Source organism: Lactuca serriola, chromosome 2 (genome assembly GCF_051521515.1).
Source record: "Lactuca serriola cultivar US96UC23 chromosome 2, Lser_US96UC23_V15, whole genome shotgun sequence".
Lineage (NCBI taxonomy): Eukaryota > Viridiplantae > Streptophyta > Magnoliopsida > Asterales > Asteraceae > Lactuca > Lactuca serriola.
The window spans coordinates 184,694,620-184,719,800 of record NC_136409.1 but is presented as its reverse complement, the minus strand read 5'-3'; the positions used below and the strand labels follow the sequence as shown (position 1 = coordinate 184,719,800).

Here is a 25,181-nt window from a genome sequence, read left to right as displayed (position 1 = left end):
GTGGAAGACAACTGTTAAATCCTTTAAACGCCTTCGTTTCCTATCAGTTTGCAGGGTAGCGATTTCACATGTATTTAACAGACTACGAGGAATCGAAATCCAAACTAAATGATTTGGTCGGATTTGATTTTGGTTAGCGAGACCAACAACCCACATACATCTAAAGCCACTAACTTGAAAGGTCCGTTGGGCCTACGCCCAATGACTGACATGGTCTGATTTGACCAAGGCTTGTAAGGCAAAACTACTCCATTCGATTTTTCTTTTTTTTTTGGTCAAATCCTTTGACCTCTTATCATAAAACTAAAACAATGGGGCATGCTTCCGTTTTAATCGTAACCATTCGTTAAAATTACTTGGTAAGGCAACACCACCGTCATTGAGTATTTATCTAAAGATGCAATTACATTACTATACAGGAATGAAAAAGCATAATCACCTTTAAAACCACGAAAACAATGAATAAATATATGAAATCTAAGCACAACCAAGATGAACACTTTCTTCGGCAGAAAACAGAAGACTCAATACTTGACAATCAATTACCATCCATGTTTAACATGGGTAAACAGAAAATTTTGGTAAACTAAACATCAACCAACATTCATGGAATTTAATTATTTTTATACCCACCAAAACAAAACAAAACAAAACAAAACCCCTTCAACTCATAGAAGACTTAACCTGTTACCATTCATTCATTCAGGGCTTAAGAGCCAATGCAAGACCAAACTTTGCACTCTTGTCAACAGCTTTCGTGTCAACTTCACCTGAAATAGTAAATAGAGACTTCGGACGCCACTCATGCTGAATCAATGCACTTGCCTTCCCAAAGTTGTTGACCCGAGCTTTGACCGTGGTCAATGGGTCCAAAGCATGCTGGCTACCAATTGTGATCGTGTTTTCATTGCTAGAAAAGCTGTGGTTGACTTCCGCACCTACAGCTGTGTTGGTCAACGGCTTAACAATGTGGTAGTATGATGCAGTCAGCGTGTCCCCCTTGTCATTCCTGTTATAATAATTAATTAATTAATTAATCATCAAAACAAGTATTCTAAAAGATGGATATGATATTCTTTTTATAATAATATAAAGAACTCACAGGGTCAAAGCAGCAATAAGATCTGCATTAGAGAAGCTAATTCCAGCATTATATTTGGTGAAATTTCCAGTTTTGGTGTCGAATGAAACATCGGTTCCAATTGAGCCAACATTGGTTCCCACAACACCAGAAAAGTTGACTATTGGGTTTGCGGTCAACCCAACACTTGTGCAGATTCCAGCATAGTCATGCAGGTATTGAAGTTCAAGCTATATAGTATATAAATGAATTACAATTACAACTAATATTTAATCACAAAACATTTTTAAATTTATTAGATTATATTTATAGATATAGATATAGATTAGATTATTACTTACCTTGCCAGACCTTTGATCAGGAACTTTAAAGCTGAGTATTGTTTTAAGCCCAGGTGCAGCTTCGTCAACAGTGATGGTTGTGGAGAGCTGGTAATGTTGCAGATAATATTAATTATATATTGAAAAACAAAGAAAATGTTAAATAAACAAAAAAAGGTAGTATATACAAAGGGATGAGATGTGTACATTGGAGTTGGTGTCCACTTTGACATCAGCAGTGATGTTGTTCCTCTTTAATTGTGTACTCACATCAGCGAGGAATATTTCACCTTTTTTCGTTCCAGATGATGTGATTGCCTACATGGTGTGGAAAATGAGAATACAAGTCTTGATGCAATTGACACATCAACAAATGCAGGAATATATCGCATAGTATTCATTTTCTTAAACAAATGGCATACAAACTATAGCAGCTCTTGATGTACAATTTCATTTGTTTTCTCAAGTAGTACACTACTCATAACATTCTCAAAGAGTCAATGTTAGATCACCAATTCACAATCATCATTAACAGAAATATTCATATCTGAAGAGAGTCAAACAGGGAGAAGATGGAAGAGACAACTACAACTATTGATCCTGAAAATGTGAGACGAACACTACCAATCTCTACTTCTCAAAGATGAGAAATAATATAATTAATCATCTCTTACAGAAACATGGATGACGGATGGAATATGGATGGTTTCAAATTAACAATTTAGAACTTGAAAAAGACATAAGCATCAATTACATTCACACAGGGTAGCCTACTGACGTGCCTTTTATCAATGTCGATACAAAAAACGATTCAACGGATCTACAAATACAATAACAAATGAAAAAATAACTCACAACTCCAGTAGGAGAATAGGTCGTGATGGTGAACTTCTGGTCCCCCTGGTAATCCCTGTATAGAAGATCTGCATCACACAGCATAACAGATTCAAAATTAACATATTTTGATCCAAAATTCCAACAACAAAACACAAATATAAGGAAAAAGGTGCCGATACACAAACATTTATCGAATATGGATTACTATACACGTATATTTCTATACACGATTACGCACATATATCGAACTATACAATCTCATAAATAAATGACGAGACAAAACGAACCTCTGGCTTTTTTGCCGATTTCGGTGTAGAGTCCTGGACCTTTACCCATGATTTCTGGCTTAAAATGGAGACCCAAAACAAGAAACAGAGTATCAAGCAGCGAGAGAGAGACGTATAGGGGGCTTGAAGAACACCGGAAAAACAACGCTAAGCTATATAAATTGGGGAAAGACAAAGGTTACGCTTTTTATACCCAAAATAGCTAAACCTAGTTTAGTGTACAAACTTAAATGCACGACGTATAAGTAATATTGCGTTTACAGCTCTGGTTTTGATAATTTTGGGTTTGGAATAAAGGAAAAGTCGTGGGTTTTCTCTTGAAAGGTGTGATTCTTACGTGCGCTTCGGTCGATTATGGACCGTTCGATTTGAGAGAGCGGTGTTTAGGTTATTTTTTGGCCGTAGATCGGAAGTGGCATAGGAAATAGATTTATATTTTATATCGATGGCGATGAGGACATTTTAGGAAGTTCCTTAATTTACACGTGGATTTATATTTTAATTGGGCGAGGCATCGCCTTTATTTTTTTTTCTTTGGGCCAAAAGGCAAAAAGCAAGAGAAAGCCTCATGAATTCATGATACTAATTTATTTCCTTTACCCTTTAAACGACTAAAGAAATGTCCTGTCATCAAAGTATTTCAAGAGCTATATTCAAAAAATATAAAATATCCTTAATTATTTTACCAATATACACAATATATATGCTTGATAAAATAACTCAAAAAGTAGTAAAAATAAAATTGGACAAACTACCTTTTATGTCACCGACATGGGGCCCAATTTGGGGTGTGGCCAAAGAGTAGTAGAAAGGAGAGGCTTATGTGAGGATAGACAGTGTAAGGCATGGAAGTATTTTCTTTTACATATTTCGGATAGAGATGCACAAGAAATTTAAACATCAACAACAGACGACAGAATATAGAAAAATGTTAATCTCAAGATGACGTGTGGCTTTCTTCACCAAAACAATAGAGAGAAAAATGGGGACAAAAAATGTGTAAACTAGAAAAAAAAAAATAAGTAGATAAATATTATTTAGAACCTTAAATTAGTAACTAATTACCCATTGTTATTTATAAACTCTACTACCATAAGGTTGATGGGAGTAAGGAAGAATTTACCACATCTCAGCTCAGTAAGATTATTGTCCCCCTCATGCTTACCATGAGAGGGAAAGAGAGCCGAGCTTGCTCTAACCGCACACAAGGCGTAGTGTTTGCAACAACCACCGTGATCAAATTTTGATATTTCTAATCATTGTAATGTAATTCGTATTATTAGTTTAAATTTATTATTAAAGTATTTAAATTCTTAAAATATCGAAATATAAATTACTTAATATATAAATAAGGTAATTTGATTTGGTTTGGTCCAAACATCATGATACAATAATTCAAACCAAAAATCAAATTTATAATTCGGTTTGGCCTGAAACCAAATTAAAATTTGGTTTGGTCCGGAATCGGTTTCGATTTAGATTGGTTATCGATTATTTCGGCTCTAAACCAAATATTTCCCACCCTTAAAACTTTTAAGGGAGGAAAAGAATGATGTAAAAGTCGTTAGACACTAGTCGTTCGGTCAACCGGGGACTAGCGACTAGTTGGTTAAGACGAAGATCAATATCGGACTAAAACACTCTATTGTTAAAAGCCTATTTTTTGAAGATTAATTGTGACCGATAACATTAAAAATAAAAATAGTTAAATAACCATGATTAATAATTACATGAAGCAAGTAATTTAAGAGTCAAACTCATATTATATGCTCTCTTTAAACAAAGTAGTGAAAATAATAAAAGTATACAGTGTTAATATGAGTGATGAGAGAGGGGTATGTAAGTCTTTTTTTTTCTATTTTTTTGTAAGACTTTTAAGTTAGGCTTATAAATAGATAAATTAAGGATACTATTTTTTTGTTACAATTTAACAATTTTTACTGATTTTCACCTTGGTTGACCGATTTTCACTAACTCTTGACTAAGTTTGATAGAATCCAAATTTCAAAGATCTTACTCAATCACTGGCTGCTTAGCGCCTACGCTTAGTGAATATATAATTCCTCAAAAAAAATGAATTTTGAGAGAGAAAATGACGAGCTTTATTTGACCTCGAATGGAGTTTTTGAGTTTGAAACATGAATTAGATTAAAAAATGATACCAATGGTTAATAAATGTTGTGTTTAAACATTGTTTTTGACACATTAAATTTATTATAGGTCCCAAAGTAGTTACAAAAGTGTTACAACGAAAATGGATAGAGTTATATCTTGATTTCAAGACTTCGGCACAAAATGGATGGAGTTATATCTTGATTTCAAGACTTCGACACAAAAAGGGAGACATATAATTACATGAGTTGTGCCTATGAAGTTGTCAAATTACATGAAAATTTGTATTTTTTTAATTCATTTTGTGATCATTCGGTTGCTTTCATAGTTTCTTATGGATAATATAAGAGGGTTAGCGGGACATACGAAGTTAACTAAGTGTATGCAATCTTAATTGATAAACCAACTTATAGTATTATGTGTAGTTATCCAATGTATGGGTTTGTTAACTTCCTAGCTACAAGCCAAATGAATCCTTTCTGATAGCTATCTACACTACCAAGGTAAGTATTATGAGTTATTTGCACACGCTCATAATAAGTTGTATTATCTACTTCTTATATTATTATGTTTTGACATATACATAGAAATAAGGAGAGGTTTTTGTTGTCTTAAGACATTATTGAATATCATATCACTCTTAAATGCTGAGAGACCATTAGGCTTAGCTATCCATTGCAAGGTTCACTTGTTATCTTTCAAGTGTCGCTTACACGGTGTCAACGATTCTGTTTATGAACATATGTATTGAATATTGATGCCTTTTATGAAAGAGAAAAGAGAACCTCATATTTGTACTTTGATATCATTTGAATTGCTAGTTTTTTCTAACCATATGTTTTCTTGAAGGGCTATCAAGTATACGAGTAAATGCCCTTTAGCGAACTTATTAATGTTCTTTTGAAATGTTTTATTGTTAAGTGGAAAGTTTTACTTACTAGGCTCATATTTACATAGTATAATACTTATATGCCATGTGATATGTAGTGTATAATCAACCAATAAGAAAGATAAACGAGACACTCGAGGATAATCGATGACATGCTAGTTATGTAATGTATAATCAACCAATAAGAAAGATAAACAAGACACTCGAGGATAATCGATGACATACTAGTTGTATAGTTGTTAAGCTTGGACTTTGATCATTTTTACATTCTTTTGTACCTATTTGAATTACATCTTATGAGTTTAAAGTTGATATTTATTATGATCTAATTGAGGTTCCTAATGTTAGTATGAACTGAATGAAATATTTTTATTAGTATATTGCTATTTCAAAAAACTTGTATAAGGGGTTTTACAATATCCTTGGGAAGAGGAAACTAGTTTGTGTCTAACTTATTATCAGGGTCGGCCCAAAGATTTTGAAGGCCCTGTACAATTTACTAAAAAATAAGCCTTAAAATTTTAAAGATCAAAAAGTTGTATGCTAATTTCATTTAACTTGTTTAACGCATATTTATTCATATTTGATGCAAATATCCAAGAGTTCATATTGTGTTTTTTTAAAGTCATATGATACACCAAGGATAAGCAATCACATACTTTTTATATCTTCTTCATTCAATAAAAGAGTTGTTTGACACCACCAATATTTTAACCATTTGGTTTCTCATGAAAAAGCTTAAGCAAATGAAATTATTCATTAATTCCAAGATGTTATAATTTTTCATTTTTAATTGCAATATACATAAGTCATTAAAAAATAATACACAAAAATAAACTTGGGTCTATTTAACACCAATAAAAATATGAGATTACAATTGTGATAATAAAATTAAGAATTTTTTCTAAGACCTTCTAGATACTACAACTCTTCAGATTCTTAGACCTTCTAAAAACCTGTAAAAAAATCAGAAAGTAAATAATACATTAAAAAGATAATGAATTATCTTGTCATATATGAATCATGAATAAAAAAGAATATATATAAAATTCCTTGTACCTTATGTTTTTTTAAAAACTCAAGCCAAATTGGAGATTTTGGGATATGTTTTGCTTGGATTTTTGAAAATTTAGAGAGTTAGAGTGACAGATCTAGTAGGATATTGTGGCTTCTGACTCAGTGAAATGCTTATGATTCAGTGAAATGCTTCTGATTTTAGTGAAGAAAGAAGTAATATGAAAGAAACTCAAAGCTTCTAATTTTCGGAATCGAAACCACAAGATTTTGTAAACTTATAGAAAAAGAAAAATAACTATAAGATAATTTAATAACAACAATAATACCTAAGTCCCACAAGGATGGGGTAAGGGGAAGAAAAAAAAAGTAGATACAAACAATAAATCAGAAACTTGAGAAGAAATGTTACCTACATCCACCGATACATGCGCAAACAAGAGCTCCTTTATCTAAAAGTATATGAACACAACAGTGTGTTATTGACGTGCAACTAAGTGTAATGGAGTTGCTCCTTAACCATCTCTTATATTCACAAATCTTGAAATCCCCTAGAAACCCATTTCAATTTTCAATTAATTTTAAGTCATAAATCACTAGTTCGGTAATTTACATGTAAAAGTAATTAATTTTTATTAATTTAAAAAAGAATAGGAAAGTCTACCAAATTACACACCATAAGATCATTAAACCATACACCACATCTGATTCATGAAATTGACAAAAAAAAACAACAAACAAAATTGGAGTATAATTCAATGAAAGATAAACATAGACTACCCAAACACACCTGTTTGTGACGATTCATCGAATCGAGATTGACTAACTGATCGTCCAAAAGCATACAAACAATCTGACACAAAATCGACACATTGTATGAAATAATGAAACATTGAACAAATCCATCAAGGAAAGAAAATGAAGTAAGAACATGAAGAGTTCTTGAATTACCCACTGCGATCCGACAACAAAAAAAAAACATCATAACCCAAATCTAATTTTAAACAAAAAATAGAATTGTTGCTTGCTTCTATCAAGGATTGTAGACCCTTCAATAGTAGCCATCATTAATTTTGCTCCATGTGTTCAAGAGTCGAAGCGTTTTTCCCCCTCGAATTTTTGATTTCCCACTTGTGTGCGTCTGGCATCATCTTCCATGATAGGTAAGTAGTAACATTAACTTAGACCTAATACTACTAGCGTAATACGATACGATCATAGGAAAAAATGGGCCCTTATGTGTTCGTGGGCCCTGTTCTTAAGCACTCCTGGAACTTCCCTAGGGTTGACCCTACTTATTATATCTTCATATTTCATTTGGATGCCTTCTCCTCCTCACCCAATCAATAATGACTATTTACACGCCTATCTTTGACAAGAAGGATCAAATAAGGTATAATTGTTTAAATATTAGGCTCCATATGGCAGGTTATTTTTTAAATTTCGAGGATGGAATATAGTTCTAATTTTCTGAAACATTCCTCATAGGTTCTATTTAGAAATACCATTTCCAAAGTTTTGTATCTAACTTTTACTTTAGAAATAGTGTGAAATACTCCCAGACTTTACCAACTTTACCAACTATTTAAAACCTAATTTCCCAATGTTTAAAAACAAGTAGGAGGGATAACACGTTCATATCAAAGACAATAGTATATCCATTATTTCAGGCTTCTAAAAATCTTCCAATTTTCATTCCCAATACTCACCTTCTATATATATTTCAATTGATAACTATCATTTAGGTCACAAGTTAAAAATAGTAGGTTTGGTTGGAAATCCTAATGAGTTATAAAGGAGTTAGACATCATATGTAAGTACATTTAAATAGACCACTTTAAAACTTTTTTCACTTTTCCTAAAACACACAATTTTCTATAAAAAAAAGTTTTCATCATAAAAACATCGACTTAGAGCATTAGGTGTGGGCAACAAGATGCAACATCAAGTTGTGCCACCTCACATGCCACATAAACAAATGATGTTACAACACCAAGTGGGGAAATGGACAACAAGATGCAATACCAACTTTTTTGAAAATCAATATGTTTTATTTTTGATTTTTTGTTCGAATTTGTTTTTTTTCTTTTTTGTTTTCTTTTCCTTTTTGTTTTTTTTTTCCATTTTATGTTTTTTTTAATCATTAAAATAAATATATTTTTATAAAACATAAAATTTTAATAACAAAAAAGACATAATATTTAAAATCTATAGAACGATTACAATTAAAAAAACATAATTTTAAACCTAAAATCATAACTAAAATATCATTCAAATCAATTCTAAAACAACACAACAATCCTAATTAACCCAAATATTTCTTCATAATTTGTTCATTCATTGTTTGTAGCACTGCTAGATCCTCAGGCGCAAAGCATCCTCGTCCGAAGAATTGACAACACCGTCCTCGTCCGAAGAATTGACAACTGATGTGTCATTAGTTCCCTCTCTTTTTGCTCCTGCTTCTCTCGTGTCTGCCTTTCTAGGAACTCCAAATGACGACGTTTCAAGTCATTTTTTTCTTTTATTAATAAATTGTGTTCGTCGAATTTCGCTTTAATTTATGCCGCCTCTTTTGTTTTCGCCTCAACCTCCTCCGCATGCCTTGCAGCGCGTCTCGCTTTGTCGCGTCCGGGCGGTCGTCGTGGTGGGGATATCTCATCGATATCATCCGGGATCTCATCGATGTCGGCGTTTAGGTCGATGTGAGTCCGTATGTCCGACACGTCGACCGAGCTCGAATTGCGCGACCTTTTGGATTGAACTTCCGACGATGTAGGCGTTTTATTCCACCTTGGATCCACTCACAACAACTCCTATGATTTTTCAAGGTCGAAAACATGTCCCATTTCGACCCGATATTGTTCCTTAGCGGATTTGAACAAATCGAAGTCGTTGGTTCCGCTTTGCTGTTGCGCCTCAAGCCGGTTGTAAATATCATTGAATTTGTTGCACCGCTTAGTTATTTAACCCCATTTGTTGCTCAACATGTCATTGTTGCGATACAAATTGTTCTTTAAAATAGTGTGAAACTTGTTGAGCACCGCCCCCCAATAAGCTCCTTTCTTCATTCCATTTCTGCGGAGTTCGTCTTTTGAAGTAGCACACCAAGCCGCCGTCAAAAAATATTCCTCCTCCGGTGTCCACCATATTGTGGAACGTCTGCATTTTCTGTTTCAACCGGTATTGATTTCACTTTCGATTTTCCTTTTCCTTTCCCTTTCCTACTACCTCCCGCTTCCACTTGAGCCGATGGTTGTGTTGTAGGTGATGGTTGGTTGGTTGTTTGTTGCATCGAAGCAAAAGTAGGGAAAAGATTTTGTTGTAAATTTTGGTTTTGACCAAATAGAATTTGTTGAAGGTAAGGTGAGTTGAGAAATTGCAGTGACGGTGAAGCGGCGCCTTGGTATGAGATTTGTGGTGAGTCTTGAGATAATAAAAGGTTGAAATAATTTTCATAACCCGCGAATCCGAGAGACGAGGTTGTGTGTTTGGGTTAGATGATGGAGGGGGGGGGGGGGGGGGGGGGGAGGTTTGAGTTTTGCTCCATTTTTTGATTAAGAAAGTGTATAAAATATAGAGAGAATGTTAAAAAGATGTAAAAAGTGAATTAAAATAAGTATATATATATATATATATATATATATATATATATATATATATATATATATATATATAGGTTAAAAAAAATATTTTAAATATCGACCGTTTGCAACGGTCACTAAAGCCAACAGTCTCATTTTTTCCCGTTTCAATTTGTCGCAACGCCCACGAGACTTGCTCGACGAGATGCAACGAGTTGGGGGGGGGGGGGGGGGGGGGTTCCCCGTTATGACGGCGTTGTGGCCATCCAGGTCAGCCACTCCGTTTCTCGTTATGACCCATACTAATCGGTCTTAGCTTCCAAAGATACATTTAAATAAATGCATATCAAACATTTAAAGATGATAGTGTATATAAACGCAATGTACAACATGTTTTCAGTTTTTCCTAGATTCCCGATTTACATTCCTTTTTACGAAGACTCCCGATTTATGAAGATATGTTTACATTATTTTCCTAACAAGGAAGGATGCAAGTACTCAAGTGTTACACATGTAGCACCCAATTCACATGTTTACACGTCCACAAGGGCTACTCTTAGGTGTTGACTCCCTAATTCCAAGTGGTTTCTGAAAAGGGTACAAAACCCGCAAATTTCCTCCAAGAATACAACAATATAAGTGTACTTATATAGTTATACCAAAGTACTTCTCGATTTCCTTGTCCACCAATATCTAGAGTACTCAAGTCTTCTCACGAATGCTTCCATATGAATGCATATATTAAATAGTTTCCAAATGTTACTCAAAAGATCATTAAATGTTATACACAGTTTAAAGATGGAAATGCAATTAGCCAATGCATAATTTTCCAAAAGTACATATAGTATGAATACATTGTCTAGTTTTCATGTCATTTCAAATTATGGAGATAACGGTGGACCACACCTTCATCAGTGAGTGAGGCCAATCCTAAGGACAAGGTTAATCTAAGGAGGCCAAGCCAAAGGCAAGCAAGGTTGAGGCTAAGCCCAAGGCATCCAAGGTCGATCGAGTCGACCCCAAGGTAGTTGAGGCCATGCCCGAGGCATATGAAATGACCATTATCTGTCTTTTCGAAATTTCCTTATTCCAACAAGTCAATCTATATGTGATGAGACAAAAGGTATAGTATTCTTAAACCAACTCATACACCCACACCTATAAATGCACATGGAGAGACGTCAAACATGTGAGAAGATATACACCCAAAACTTCGTCTCTATGATTTCTCTATTATTCTCTCACATGGAATAATGACTTTACCATCATAGTGTATCCTTATTCTCCGAGATACAACTTACGGATTTTATTTCAAGCGATATGATGATCAAGATCAAAGCTATAGTAAAAAACCCATTCTTGGAATGATGCATGATCACTTCTTAACTTGAATAAATGTCTAATTTTATATCAAATTACATATATGGTTTTGCCCAATTGTATCCATGGAGTCTATTGGTAATGTGCATCAGTAGAAGTTAAGCGAGTTAGAGCATGTAGATCTTAAGTCTTCTAAAATTACTATGAACCCTTTAGCATTTCTATAATATATATATATATATATATATATATATATATATATATATATATATATATATATATATATATATATATATATATATATATATATAAGATAAAATATGATAATTAATATTTTATTCTTGTCCTCTTGGTATGCCAGCTGCTAGTTTATTCAATCATTTGTTTGAACAAATATATGCACAATACACACACGTTGTATAATCTCTACCATCCCATTCTATTAGGTTATTTTTCTCGCATGCCCGAAAGCTTTCTATCAGATGAATAAAAGAATTTCACAAGCCATATACATACATACATACATACATACATATAATTCCCTCACTTCCTGCCTTCTGTGCATTACCTATGATCCCAACAACAAATAGTACACCACCGCAATTGGCAATGCCACAAGCAAGCCAACGATTATCCTGTAATATATATATATTTCCAAATTAGTCAATTACTTGTCATGTTGTTACCTCAACTCTACTTGTAGAAATAAGCAACAATCGTAATACCCAGTGCTCAATATATCTGGATGAACATTATACTCTTTGGCAAATACAAATGGGACAATTCCTTGTGGAAGTGCTGCCTGGACCAATATATTGTTTATTAATTGATTTATACGTATCCTAAATTTGATGATATTATAAATATAATAACGAAAACAAAAACATGGTATAACCCTATAACAATTACCTGTATAACTGCGATTTTAAATGGTACACCCTTTAATCCAATAGCAATGGAGGGTGCTGCCATTATTGCAGGCCCAACAATGAACTTCAAGAACATTGCTAATAAGGCCAATCGGGTACCACAAGCTACTATACTGGCTTGTGATGCCATGAATAAACCTGTGATCAAGTAATACAAATTAGCAAAGTTTAATTTTTTTTAATCCTATATCTTATAATAATTTCACAACTTTATATATATTACAAGTAAAATTAATATATTATATATGTTGTTACCTAGGCTAAACATTGCCATTCCAAGTCCTCCATCAGACAATATAGTTATCGAATTTTCAACCACCTTTGGCAACTTCACATTGCACCTACACTAATTAATTATCAGTTCAACATGCTAATTGTTTCTTTAATAAATTTGACCTAATTACTGTATTTGTAATGAAAAAACTTTTTACAAACTTACCCAAAACTTATGCTTGCCCATGCAATGCCTGCTACAGTTGCATGAAAATTAGGATTCATTAGAAGCTTCTTCCCAACAGTTAATAAAATGATAATCAGTCTTCTTCTTTTTGGAGTTCTTGATTTTGTCCCCTCCCTTTCATCAATTTCTTGTGCTTCTTGCCTGACCTCTGGATCCCCTTGAGTCAATCAATAGATGATATGATGACATTAACAAAAAGTTAATTTAAAAAAAATAAACCAACATTTTAACAGATAAATACCTTGTGCTTCTATCGTGTGAGCTTCACTTGCAGTTGAAAGCTCAAAGAGAAACAACAACAAGTTGTACCAAATTAGGCTTTGTAATGCAATTATCTGTGCAAGAAGCACATGTGCTTCATCTCCATATATTGCCTTGAGTAACGGGATCCCTACGATCAAAGTATTGGGTAATGTTGACAAAGAAATACCTGTGATGATCCAGTTTAAGTGTCCATTGGATCTAACTTTGGTAATTATAGCAACCATAATCAAGGCAATGAGTTTTTGAAGAACATCAGCACCAATTAGCTTGAGGTTCATCTTGAAAGGATCACTTTTGGAAATCACTTGAAAAGATAACAAAGGAATTGAAAATTTAGCAACAAATTTGTTTATACCCGAGCATTGGTCTCGGTTGAATAGCTTCAACCATTTTACAGAAACGTAAGCCAAGATCATGGCCACATATAATGGAATTATGGCTGCCACAATATGATAAACATCATTTAGGGAAATCATAATTGGTCTTGGTGGGTTTATTGGATTTTACTATTGTTTATGATATATATATATATATATATGTAGATATATATATAAGTATATAAGCATCCGTGAGGAGGATCTTTTTGCTTTCTTAGTTGCCTTGTTTAATCATCCATCAAGAAAAGGTAGTGTAAAATCTTCCAAGTGAAGCTTTCTTGTTTGTTCATTTAGCCCGTACCAAGAACAGGCTTCCTGAAAATAATGCAGATGTTTGTCTCTTTCTCTATGATATGGTCAAAAGAATTATATAAAGTTTTGTGTAATTTGCAATTTTCGTCCTCAGTTTAGATGGTTTTTTCGGTTTTGGACCCTACAAAAATGGGGTTGAAATTTTGGACATTCTTTTGAAGTTTCCTAATGATTTTCGTCCCTACATTGACTATGTTAATAGCCCAATACTTTTTACCGTCAATCTGTCGATGTATTTTATTCTCCTCTTAACATAGATGACCCATGGCCAAAATGTTATGAAATACTGAAATAAAATAAGGACCAAAACTGCAACCCAATTCCTTTAGGGACCAAAATCGACAAATCGGTTAAACTCGGGAACCAAAAATGTAATTTACTCTAAAGTTTACTAATTTTATAAATATATACATAAACTAAAAGACTTGTATATTCAACTAAAGATGATAAAATCTAGTCAAGCAGTTAGTCAAAAGTTTGATACCAGTTTTTGGTCGTGCTTGTTCCCATTAGTTTATAATTCTTTTGGCACAAATGTGGACCAATGTGTTTCATTTTAAAACCTAGTTCAATAGGGTTGTCTTTATAGAATGGCCAATGGATTCATGTATTTTAGTAATAAAGAATTCTTTCATTGTGTGATTATCATTTTGCTTTTATGATCTTTCTTTTTAGATATGGTTCAGAGACCTAACATGGAGAATAAAGATATGAATTGCAAATGAAGTAAGTAAGATAAACAGTAAGTACATAAATGAACTCATGAAGGCAGAATTTTTGCTTGAAATGGTCAAAAGTGTTGGAATAAGTGTTGTTGTGATTTTGCTTTTCATATGTGAAATTTTGCCAGAAATGACCCAACAAAATTACTCTTTCTTCACGTAGTTATATTAGTATAGTTCATAGAGATTTATGAATTACAAGAGTTTGCTCGGGTTGTGCCCGATGGGCCAGGTTTGACCCGCTTTTGATTTGGAAAACGGGTTGATCCGGTTTCTATTTGATTCATAAGATATAAACGTTGGAAGGTTCCAACTTCCAGAGTGTTTTTTAACCATTGAGATGTGGCCCAATGTATCAATTCTCAAGTATAAGTGTACAACTACATGTCTATGTTTATTTTTTTAGTAGATTATTTTTAGGGCTATAAATTGAATAAATAATGATATATTGTATGCTAGCATCAAAATTCTATTACTTTTTTATTAAAGTATTATGTTTGAATTCTTTTTTATATTAGTGGAATGTATTATGAAAAAGTTATCGAATTATCTACATTTTTTTTCTTATTAAGACATCATACGACCAAAAGATCTATATAAGTATATAACTACTCAAAAATAATAACTGATATAGTTGGATGGTATTGCTCCGAGTATACCTTTGCAAGGTACAATGCGAAAGGAAAAAATAAGATGATATAATAAACAATTTAATGAGTTCTCAAAGCTCGATCATGGTTTGGAAATAACATGTTTGTGGTTTGGGAAATACAGTAACATATAAGTCGGGTTCGAGTCTCAAGAATGAGAGTGTTGAGTTTTCCTTGATTGTAATTTCCCTCTAGCTAGTATCTAATTAATTTACCTCTCATATAATGCGTTTGAGGGAGATGAGTATCTGATTCACCTCTCATACAATAGATACAGCTCAATTTTGGATAAATTAAAATAAACAATTCAATAAAAATACATTGTTATTTTTTGTATTTAGCGGGTAGATATCTTTAATTAATATAGCAACAACTTCTCTTCATGGCCATTAATCTCTCTTTACCCAGTAACGATAAAACGTATGGTGAATCCAAAACTACAAAACACAAACCAATGGACTCCCTCATTTTTCTGAAAATAAGTTACAGGGTTCAATGGAGTATAAATTGCACATATTTCATCCAAGTTGGTTCATTTACTCGACCCACCATCTTCAAAAATAACATAAACCGGAGCATGTTGGTTATGGTGGCTAGACTGGTTTAAAACGATCTGGTCTTAACATCAAAACCGAGTTAAGATCAGATACATACACACCAGACTAGCTACCCGACAATTAATTTCTTCCATTAACAGTCTTTGAGCCAAAATGGAAGGGATCCGATGTAATCCAGTTATTGTTCTATATTTCATACTTGCTGCAATTATCCCATCGTCGTCGACGTCGATGTCTGAAATTGCCGCCGTTGACAGGAGGTTGGTCGATAAGAAAAAGAATGGTTGCGTAGCCTACAACGCTATCGACAAATGCTGGAGGTGCGATCCCAACTGGGCTAAGAACCGGAAACGCCTTGCTGATTGCGCCAAAGGGTTTGGCCATGGCACCTACGGCGGAAAATTGGGGAGAATTTATGTTGTAAATGACTGCTCCGATAACGACATGGTTAATCCTAAGCCGGGAACCCTCCGCCACGCCGTCCTCCTGCCTGAACCACTCTGGATCATCTTCTCCGGTACTATGAACATCAAGCTCCGCCAGGAGCTTATTTTTACTTGTGATAAAACCATCGATGGCCGTGGTTTTGAAGTCCATATTTCCGGTGGGGCTGGGTTTATGCTTCAATTCGTTCGCAATATCATTATTCATGGCGTCCACATGTACGATATTGTCGAGAAATCCGGTGGCATGATCAGATCGGAGCCACACCACGTCGGTATCCGTGGAAAAAGCGATGGTGATGCGATTTCCATCTTCAAATCGTCACAGATCTGGGTCGATCACTGCTCCTTTGCAAACAGTTACGACGGGCTTATCGATATCGTTGCAGCTTCCACCAATATTACCATCTCCAACTGCCATTTTGTCAAGCACGACAAGGTACGTGTACGGTATACCCACCACCCACAGCGGCCGACGGTACACTCCGATCAAACGATTGTAACTTTGATTGTATGTTGTACAGGCTTTGCTTTTTGGTGCAAGTGCTGAGATGCCGGAGGACAAGATAATGAAGGTGACCCTTGCGTACAACCATTTCGGAAAAGGATTGACACAGAGGCTGCCGGCGGTGAGATTTGGGTTCGTTCATGTGGTCAACAACGACTACACACAATGGAAGTCTTACGCCATCGGAGGTGGCGACGGCGCCACCATCATCAGCCAGGGAAATCGGTTCATCGCCCCAGATGGTGCGTGTAAGGAGGTGACGAACAGGAGGCAGGTTCCAGAATCGGTATGGCGTAAGTGGACATGGAGAAGTGAAGGAGACTTGTTGCTGAACGGAGCATATTTCCGGGAGTCGGGAAACCCGCATTGGGCTAAAACCTACAAGGGTCCGCCATTGATTCCGGCGCAACCGGCTGAGAGCGTGGCCAAACTCACCAAATCTGTGGGTGCAAACCTTGGCTGCAAGGTGGGAGTCCCCTGCTAAGCTTTTGTAGATAGCCATGATCACGTTAATTTGTAATTAAAGAGTAGGAAGGTTTAATTAAGAATGTATACGAGTCACAAGTGTAAAGTTTACATGTAAATTTGATTTTTGATCTAATATATATATTAGGAAAGCATTCTTCTTGTTGCCATTACTGATTCATATTTACTTTTTTTCTTTATTTAAAAAAAAAAAAAAAAAAAAAAAAAAAAAAAAAAAAACAAACACTTGTGTGAGGATGAAAATCCTTTTATCCACTCTTAGGGGTCGTTTGATATGACATCTAATTGGGTCCAAAGCGGGACTGGGTCCAAAAAATACCAATTGGCATGTTTGATAGGGATAGGAATGGGACCAACATGTGGACTCGGTCCAACAAAAACATAGGACTCGGTCCTTGCTTTCAATTAGATGGACCGAGAAAAATAGAACCCAAAATAAAAAACGTTGTTGCCCTATTACGAGGTTTTGCTTTCTTCCTTTCCCCCCGTTAACCTCCTATCGACGAAGCCAACGAGCCAGAAGCTTTTCCCTTATCGATCAAAAGCATTGCAGCGAATCATCCACAACAATAGTCTCGGTGATCAATAGCAACGCATCAACAGGTTTGTTTTTTTTTTATCGTTGCTTTTTTCTATGTTCATAGTCAGGGGAAATATCATGCTTTGATAATTCTTAGGGAAATATCATGCTTTGAGAATATTATTCTTCGAAACATTGGTTTTCTGTGTTCATGTAAAGTGCCAAATATCATGCTTTGATAACTGTCTATATCTTGATAAATTTTTCTGCATGTAATTTCTGTCAATACCCCATAATCAGGGGCAAATTTGTCCATAATTGTCCATATATTTTTGCGGTATTGTATCTCCTTGAGATGGCAAGGATCTAACTTGCAGTCATGAATTCTTGAAGTTTGAATGTCAAGTTTTCATGAATTCTTGAAGGTGTGTCAATGTCATCTTTTTTATATCATTTGGTAGTTTGAATGTCAAGTTTTCATGTAAGCAACAATATTGTAAAGTTTTAGCAAAATTATAAATTTCATAATTAGAAAAAAAAAAATTCAGATTTATGATTTCATGTAAGCAACAAGATTGTAAAGTTTTAGCAAAACTAATGTGTATATGTATATATATTTGTATGTATGTGTGCAAAATTGTGTGTATATTGGTGTATATACAAATCTGTTGGTCATCAAACGAAATTTAACAAGTTTTTCCATCACTTGGATTTCCAGTATATATAAAAAGTAGCAAAAATAACATTGGTAAATTAATTATATGTAATAAATTATTTTCTATAATTACCGTAAAATAGAAAATACGAATACGTACCAATTGAAATTCATCTTAACTCTTAATACAAGATTCCTATCAATTACATATTGAACTAAATCAACTACTAGTATGGGTATATACACTCGTACAGGTGCCATTTGGTGAATTTTTATACTTTGGCCATCGACTCCATACCATAAAACTCAAATTCAAGAGGGTTGCCAATGATTTGATGCTATGCACCACCTAACTCCTTCATATATATTTGTATGTATGTGTGCAAAATTGTATATTGGTGTATATATTTGTGTAACGTCTTTTTGTGTTTATGTGTGCAAATATGTGTATATATTTGCGTAACCTGTTTATCATTTATTCCTTAGACATGGCAGAAAAGAGAAATAGAGCTAGTTGGTCTTCGGATTTTGTCAACAAAACTTTTCTTAATGCATGTATCAAAGAACTAACAAGTAACGGTAGGGAGGATAGTGGTCTCAAAGGTTCCTCATGGAATACAATAACTGAAAAACTAAAAAAAAAAGAACATGACTTTGTTGTTGAGAAAAAACAAATGAAATATCGTTATGACTACTTGAAAAGCAAGTATTCAGTTTGGTTGAAATTAAAAAACAAAACTGGGAATCTCTATAATCCTGTTACAAACACGTTTCAAATGACGGATGAAGAGTGGAAAGCAGAGGCAAAGGTAATCTTTTAATTTAAAACACATTATTATTTTTTCAAAAGTATAATAATAAAATCATTTTTTCAAACAGTCGAACAAGATGGTTGAGAAATTAAGAAATGCACCCCTCCTTTACCTTGATCTATGCGCCCAGTTGTTTGACGGTGCAACCTCGACCGGTGCTGCTAGTTGGGGACCATCTTCGACACTCCCTCATCCTGTAGAAGTCTTTACTACACAAGATTATGACGATATTGAGATGGTAGATACTCCACCTGAAATGGATATCCCAGCCTCAGCTTCAACAGTACCCCCACCTACAAGTGCATCACATGCAAGTGGAGATACGTCTGCTCGGTCTAAAAATAAAAGAGGAAAACGAAATGCACCCACGAACACACTGGATGATGACATAAGAGAGGTTGGCAAGGAAATTATGAAGGCGGCTCAGGCGTTCGCGCAAACTAATAATCTTGACAAGGAGATGGATAAATGTATTGAAAAATTGAAAGCTTTGGAGTGGGGAAATTCTGATCCGAAGTACATCACTGCACTTATGTTGTTCGCTGAAAATCCTGGTAACAGGAAAATTTGGTTACGCCTCGAGTCTTCGACTTGTGAGTTGTGGGTGAAAAGTGCGGGAAAGAATTTTGGATTATTTGGTTGACTTTAGTATGACTTTAGGATGTTTTTGTCTTTATGCTTTATGGATTTATATTATGGTACATGGTATGGATTTTTATGTGTAGGGTTGTTATGTGTTTATGTTTAGGATTTTTAAGTTTAGGTTGTTTATGTGTTATGTTTAGGATTGTTAATTGGTATTGACTTTTTTGTTATGGATTTTTATGTTATGGATTTTTATTTTATGGAGTTATATGTCATCCATTTTAATGTTATTGATTAATTTTATGGTTTATGTTATAAAACTTATGTTATTTGTATTAACATGTATCAGGTTACATATGGATAAGGAAGGTGAGTTTTTAGGTTTCCTTATACTCTCATGCTATTGGTTGATGTTGGTTCGAAAAAGAAAAAAAAAAGAATTGAAAGAATAAAAGCTAATGAATCGGAAGAAACTGGGCATGCATATACACAAGATTTGATACACGGAGATCCTATACAATGTTTTGATATGATACATCTTTCACAAGATGCATTTGTATTATTATGCAATCATTTTACTCAAAGAAATTGGTTGCAACATAGTAGGACGATAAGCGTTGAAGAGAAGATGGCTATAGTTTTACATGTTGTAGGACATAATGAACGTTTTCGAGCTGTTAAAGAAAGATTTCACCACTCCATACAAACAATTCATCAATGTTTTCATGAAGTGCTAAAAGCAATGATATGCTTTGCAAGAGAAATTATTGTACCAACATCTTCTAATACAACAAGAAATACCTCGGAACGTTATAGATGGCTAAAAAACATATTTCCTGGAGCATTAGGTGCACTAGATGGAACACTTGTACATGCAGTTGTGTCCGTTGATGAACAAACTCGCTATAGGGGAAGAGGAAAAGGTGAATGTTATCAAAATGTAATCGGAATTTGTGATTTTGATATGATATTCACCTTTGTATGGGTTGGATGGGAGGGCATAGCACACGATTCTAAAGTTTTGAAAGAAGTTGCATTTAATCCGACTTCTGGATTTCCATTCCCTCCACCAGGTTTGTCATTTTTCTATAAGTTTTATTATCTATATTATTTATATGATTAATTTGTCCCCCATCTACAGATAAATATTACCTTTGTGATGCCGCATACACCAACACCCGTGGATTTATGGCTCCTTACCGCAATACTAGGTATTGGTTAGCTGATTTTCGAAGAAACAGAGCTTTAACCAAGGAAGAAAGGTTCAATCATGCTGATGCACAACTTAGAAATTTCATTGAACGTGCTTATGGTGTATTGAAGGCGAGATTTCCAATTTTAAAATGTATGGCTCCTTATCCTTTTCCAGTGCAAAGAGACATAGTCATTGCCTGTGTCGCGGTCCATAATTTTATAAAGAAGTACGATATTGAAGATGACCTATTTACGAGCTCTGAACAAAACAATATGGTTACTCCTAATGTGGGAGGTGGAGGAAGTGAGGGCCAAAACATACAAGGCATAGAATGGGGTTCGGAAGCCGTTGAGTATATGACTACTTTGCGTGATCAGATTGCTAATCAGTTACTTTCAAATGGTTCACGTTAAATGATATACTTTTTTATTATGTATGACAATGTGTATTTGGATTTTGTATTACACTTCGTATTTGGATTTTTAATTATGTATGTTTAATTTGGATTTAATGTGATAATTTTTATTTGTATAATTATTTTATCCAGCACAAAATGACAACATAAGGATAATATGGTAATTTTAATCATTCAGCACAATCAGTCAGATAAATAATCAAACAACATAAATTCAGTCAGATGTGGACCCAGTCAGCATTTCTAACCCAGTTAGCTCCTAACTCAGTCAGCTCTAACCCAATCAGGAACTATCAAACGACCCCTTAGTGTACCTATATAGTAATTAGTAAAATATAGTAATTAGTAAATGAGCCTAGTTTGAATTTAGAGCTTGTAAGATGTTATAATAAAGTTTTGATCATCCAAAATGAGTCGATCGCATGTAATACAATAACATATTACCATTTATACTATTTATAGTTTTTAGAGGGTGTTTGACATTTAAGTTTGATTTTCAAAATAACTTTTAGACAAAAAGATTTATTGATTTATGACTTAGGAAAAGAAGTTTAAAAAAAATATTTAGATTAGTTTTTGTGGTGGAAAAAAAGTCAATAAATTGTTTTTTATTTCGTAAATGTTTGTCTTATCTTAATGGTATTTCAAATTAATATTGACTTTTACAACTCAAAAAATCATAACGAGTTTAGAAAATTTACAAATTATAACTTTTTAAAATCTTCTTTTGAAAGGTTAAGAAGAAGTTGTATTAAGACTATTTTTGATACATCATAACTAGCTTATTTTTTGAGTTTTTTTAAGTTGTAATGTTTGACAAGCTAAAAAGTAGCTTATCAGCTACCTTTTTGACAAGCCAAAAAGTAGCTTATAAACTACATTTTTAAAAAAACTAATTAGACTAACTTTTTAAGAGCTTTTTTAAAAATTCTTTTCATTTTATATTTTTCAGTCATTTTATATTTTATACAATACTCCATACCTATAAAAAAGGTTCATAGACACCCCAAGAGTTAAAAGAGGACCTTAAAGTAGGGATGAGCATTTTGGACCGGAGAACCGGCCGGAACCGGTACCGAAACTGGAATCGGATAGAACCGATCAGGCCGAGACCGAGACGATATTCTTGTGGATTTTTGGAACCGGTAGAACTGGCGGTCCAGTTCAGTTCCTATTTTCCACTGAATTCGGTTCTCGGGTCGGTTCTTCATCCCTACCTTAAAAACTACAAAAAAAAAAAAGTAAATCGGAACAAACATTGAATGCCGATAAAATAACCATATTAAACATAAATAAATACAAATGAAAAACATAACTATAAAGACTAAGACCCCGTTTATTTGCATCTTAATACCACTTAATAAGGGGTAGGTCTGAATCGGTAAGATTCAGACCGTTTGTTTACATCTTATTTTGGGCTCTTAATCTGAATTTTATCACTTACCGATTCAGACTTGGAAGCCCATCTGAAATTAAAAAAAATCTCCCTAATCCTTTTGTGTTCGGCTGCTTCTCTCGCTTCAATCGTGTCGCTTCCATCATTGACACTCCAGCCACCGAAGATCTTCCTCCCTATCGCCATCTCCTGTCGTCGCCGCAACCCTCCTTATCGCCATCTCTTGTCGTCGCAGCCTCGCCATTGTCGACTCCAGCAGCAGCATCGACATTAGGTTCGTTTGCTTCTCTTTTCTCCTATTTTTTTCTCGTTTTTTTTCTAATGTTGCCTCAAATCAGCATCGACATCAGCCCTTGTTGTTTGTTTTTTTTCTGATGTTTTTTTTTTCGTTTTTCCCCCTGTTGTTCTTCAAAATCTGCTGTCGTTTTTTGTATGTGAAATTTATAATCGGAAATACCTTCATTGATTTCTAAATTATGTTGATTGCTGAAATATGAGACTTGATTTGTAGTTGATTTTGGCTGATTTGTGATTGATTTGTGTTGTTATGTGCTGTTTATGGGTAGATTTTTGCTGTTAGATGCTAATTTGTGATTGATTTGTGCTGTTATGTGCTTATTTGTGCTGATTTTGGTTGTTTATGGGTAGATTTTTGCTGTTAGATGTTGATTATGTGCTGATTTTTGCTGTTTATGCATTAATTTTTGTTGTTAAGTGCTGATTTATATTGTTATGTGCTGATTTGTACTATTATGTGTTGATTTGTATTGTTATATGTTGATTTGTTATTGAAATGATACTAGACATGTCACAAAAGAAGCCTCTGATTAGTTGGAAGGTAGAAGCTATTGAAAAAGTTTTTCTGGAAGCATCTTTGCAAGAAATTATAGTTAATGGTCGGGAAGGGGTTAGTTTGAAAGCGCTCTCTTAGAGGATTGTAGCAGAAAAATTAGCAAAAGAACATAATTTTTTTGTGGACCAAAAGCAAATGAAGAATTGCTACGATTACTTAAAGTCAAAGTTTTCAGCTTGGTTGAAGTTAAAAAACAAAACCAGGAATGTTTATAATCCCATAACCAACACCTTTAATCTTTCAGAAGAAGAATGGCAACCAGAAATGAAGATATTTTGTATTTTTATAATAAAAAATTAATATTAGGCTTTAATAATCTAATATAATAATTTTCAAGCAGTCGAACAAACATGTTGAAAGTTTGATAAGAGCGTCACTACCCTTCCCCGACCTTTGTACACAATTGTTTGAAAGTGTCACTGTGACAGACATTCATAGTTGGGGACCAACTTCTACCCTTCCCCGTCTTACTCAAGAGTCAAGCCACTATAGTTTGCATGACTTTGAGGACATCGATTGCACTCGACAAGAAACTGTAGGTCTCAGTGACGAGTCATCCGCTCAATCAAAAACAAAAGACCACAGATAGGACAAAGAGTCAAAATAAAAGTAAAGATAAGGGTAAAGATGCGTCTTTCACGTGAAGCGTATGTATTTTTATGCAATCATTTTAGACGAAACAATTGGTTGCAAAGTAGTAGGCATATAAGCGTTGAAGAAAAGATGGCTATGTTCTTGACAACTATAACACATAATAAACGGTTCAGGATTATCAAACGAAGGTTTCAACACTCCACACAAACAGTTCATAGATGCTTTCATGAGGTGCTAAATGCAATGATGGTTTTTGCAAAAGAATTTATAGTGCCAACGAATTCTAATGCAACCGTGAATTCATCAGAGAGACATCGTAGGCTAAAAGAAATCTTTCCTGGAGCAATATGTGCGTTAGATGGAACTCTTGTGCATGCAGTCGTGTCTGCTGATCAACAAACTCGCTACAGGGGAAGAGGAAAAGGTGAATGCTTTCAAAATGTTTTAGGAATTTGTGATTTTGATATGATATTCACATTCGTATGGGCCGGTTGGGAGGGTATAACACATGATTCACGAGTTTTGAAAGAAGTTGCATTTAACCCGACTTCAGGCTTTCCGTTCCTTCCTCCAGGTTTGTAATTCTTTTTAAATTTATTCTAAAATATGATTTTAAATTTCTACATATAATACTTCTTTCACTCATGTGTATAGATAAATATTACATTTGCGATGTTGCATACACCAACACTCGTGGATTTATGACTTCTTACCGCAACACGAGGTATTGGTTAGCCGATTTTCGACGACGATGTGCGTTAACTAAGGAAGAAAAATTCAATCATGCACATGCGCAACTCAGAAATGTTATTGAGCGTGCTTACGGTGTTTTGAAGGCGAGATTCTCAATCCTAAAGCGAATGACTCCTTTTCCTTTTCAGTATAAAGAGATATAGTCATTGCTTGTTTTGCAGTCCACAATTTCATAAGGAAATACGATATTCATGATTAGTTATTTATGGCATTCGAGAAGAACAATGGTCAAGCATAAGGGGAGAGAATGA

General features: G+C 34.3%; 3 protein-coding genes across 3 annotated transcripts; 1 reads left to right on the top strand and 2 right to left on the bottom strand.

The window, feature by feature from the left end:
• Positions 1 to 440: 440 nt before the first annotated feature.
• Positions 441 to 2,682, bottom strand: LOC145087699 (mitochondrial outer membrane protein porin of 34 kDa). Its single transcript, XM_079025729.1, has 6 exons — positions 2,526 to 2,682; positions 2,257 to 2,324; positions 1,609 to 1,719; positions 1,423 to 1,509; positions 1,103 to 1,311; positions 441 to 1,009 (listed from the first exon to the last, which is right to left on the bottom strand). The coding sequence occupies exons 1-6, from the start codon at positions 2,572 to 2,574 to the stop codon at positions 703 to 705; spliced, it is 831 nt and encodes a 276-aa protein (XP_078881855.1). The 5' UTR covers positions 2,575 to 2,682; the 3' UTR covers positions 441 to 702.
• A 9,122-nt stretch (positions 2,683 to 11,804) lies between these two features.
• Positions 11,805 to 13,580, bottom strand: PIN8 (Auxin efflux carrier family protein). Its single transcript, XM_079028773.1, has 6 exons — positions 13,075 to 13,580; positions 12,813 to 12,990; positions 12,629 to 12,714; positions 12,354 to 12,511; positions 12,170 to 12,246; positions 11,805 to 12,079 (listed from the first exon to the last, which is right to left on the bottom strand). The coding sequence occupies exons 1-6, from the start codon at positions 13,571 to 13,573 to the stop codon at positions 12,013 to 12,015; spliced, it is 1,065 nt and encodes a 354-aa protein (XP_078884899.1). The 5' UTR covers positions 13,574 to 13,580; the 3' UTR covers positions 11,805 to 12,012.
• A 2,060-nt stretch (positions 13,581 to 15,640) lies between these two features.
• On the top strand, positions 15,641 to 17,295 carry LOC145087696 (putative pectate lyase P59). Its single transcript, XM_079025727.1, has 2 exons — positions 15,641 to 16,597; positions 16,683 to 17,295. The coding sequence occupies exons 1-2, from the start codon at positions 15,869 to 15,871 to the stop codon at positions 17,148 to 17,150; spliced, it is 1,197 nt and encodes a 398-aa protein (XP_078881853.1). The 5' UTR covers positions 15,641 to 15,868; the 3' UTR covers positions 17,151 to 17,295.
• The last annotated feature ends 7,886 nt before the right edge of the window (positions 17,296 to 25,181 follow it).

Bases quoted from the DNA above. Each gene is read 5' to 3' on its own strand.
- LOC145087699 (XM_079025729.1), bottom strand. From the start codon at position 2,574: ATGGGTAAAGGTCCAGGACTCTACACCGAAATCGGCAAAAAAGCCAGA. The intron at 2,325-2,525 runs GTTCGTTTTGTC...TGTGTGATGCAG, and splicing joins AATCGGCAAAAAAGCCAGAG to ATCTTCTATACAGGGATTAC. The intron at 1,312-1,422 runs GTAAGTAATAAT...TATACTATATAG, and splicing joins CTGATCAAAGGTCTGGCAAG to CTTGAACTTCAATACCTGCA.
- PIN8 (XM_079028773.1), bottom strand. From the start codon at position 13,573: ATGATTTCCCTAAATGATGTTTATCATATTGTGGCAGCCATAATTCCA. The intron at 12,247-12,353 runs GTAATTGTTATA...ATATTGGTCCAG, and splicing joins TTAAAATCGCAGTTATACAG to GCAGCACTTCCACAAGGAAT. The intron at 12,080-12,169 runs GTATTACGATTG...TATATATTACAG, and splicing joins CCAGATATATTGAGCACTGG to GATAATCGTTGGCTTGCTTG.
- LOC145087696 (XM_079025727.1), top strand. From the start codon at position 15,869: ATGGAAGGGATCCGATGTAATCCAGTTATTGTTCTATATTTCATACTT. The intron at 16,598-16,682 runs GTACGTGTACGG...TATGTTGTACAG, and splicing joins ATTTTGTCAAGCACGACAAG to GCTTTGCTTTTTGGTGCAAG.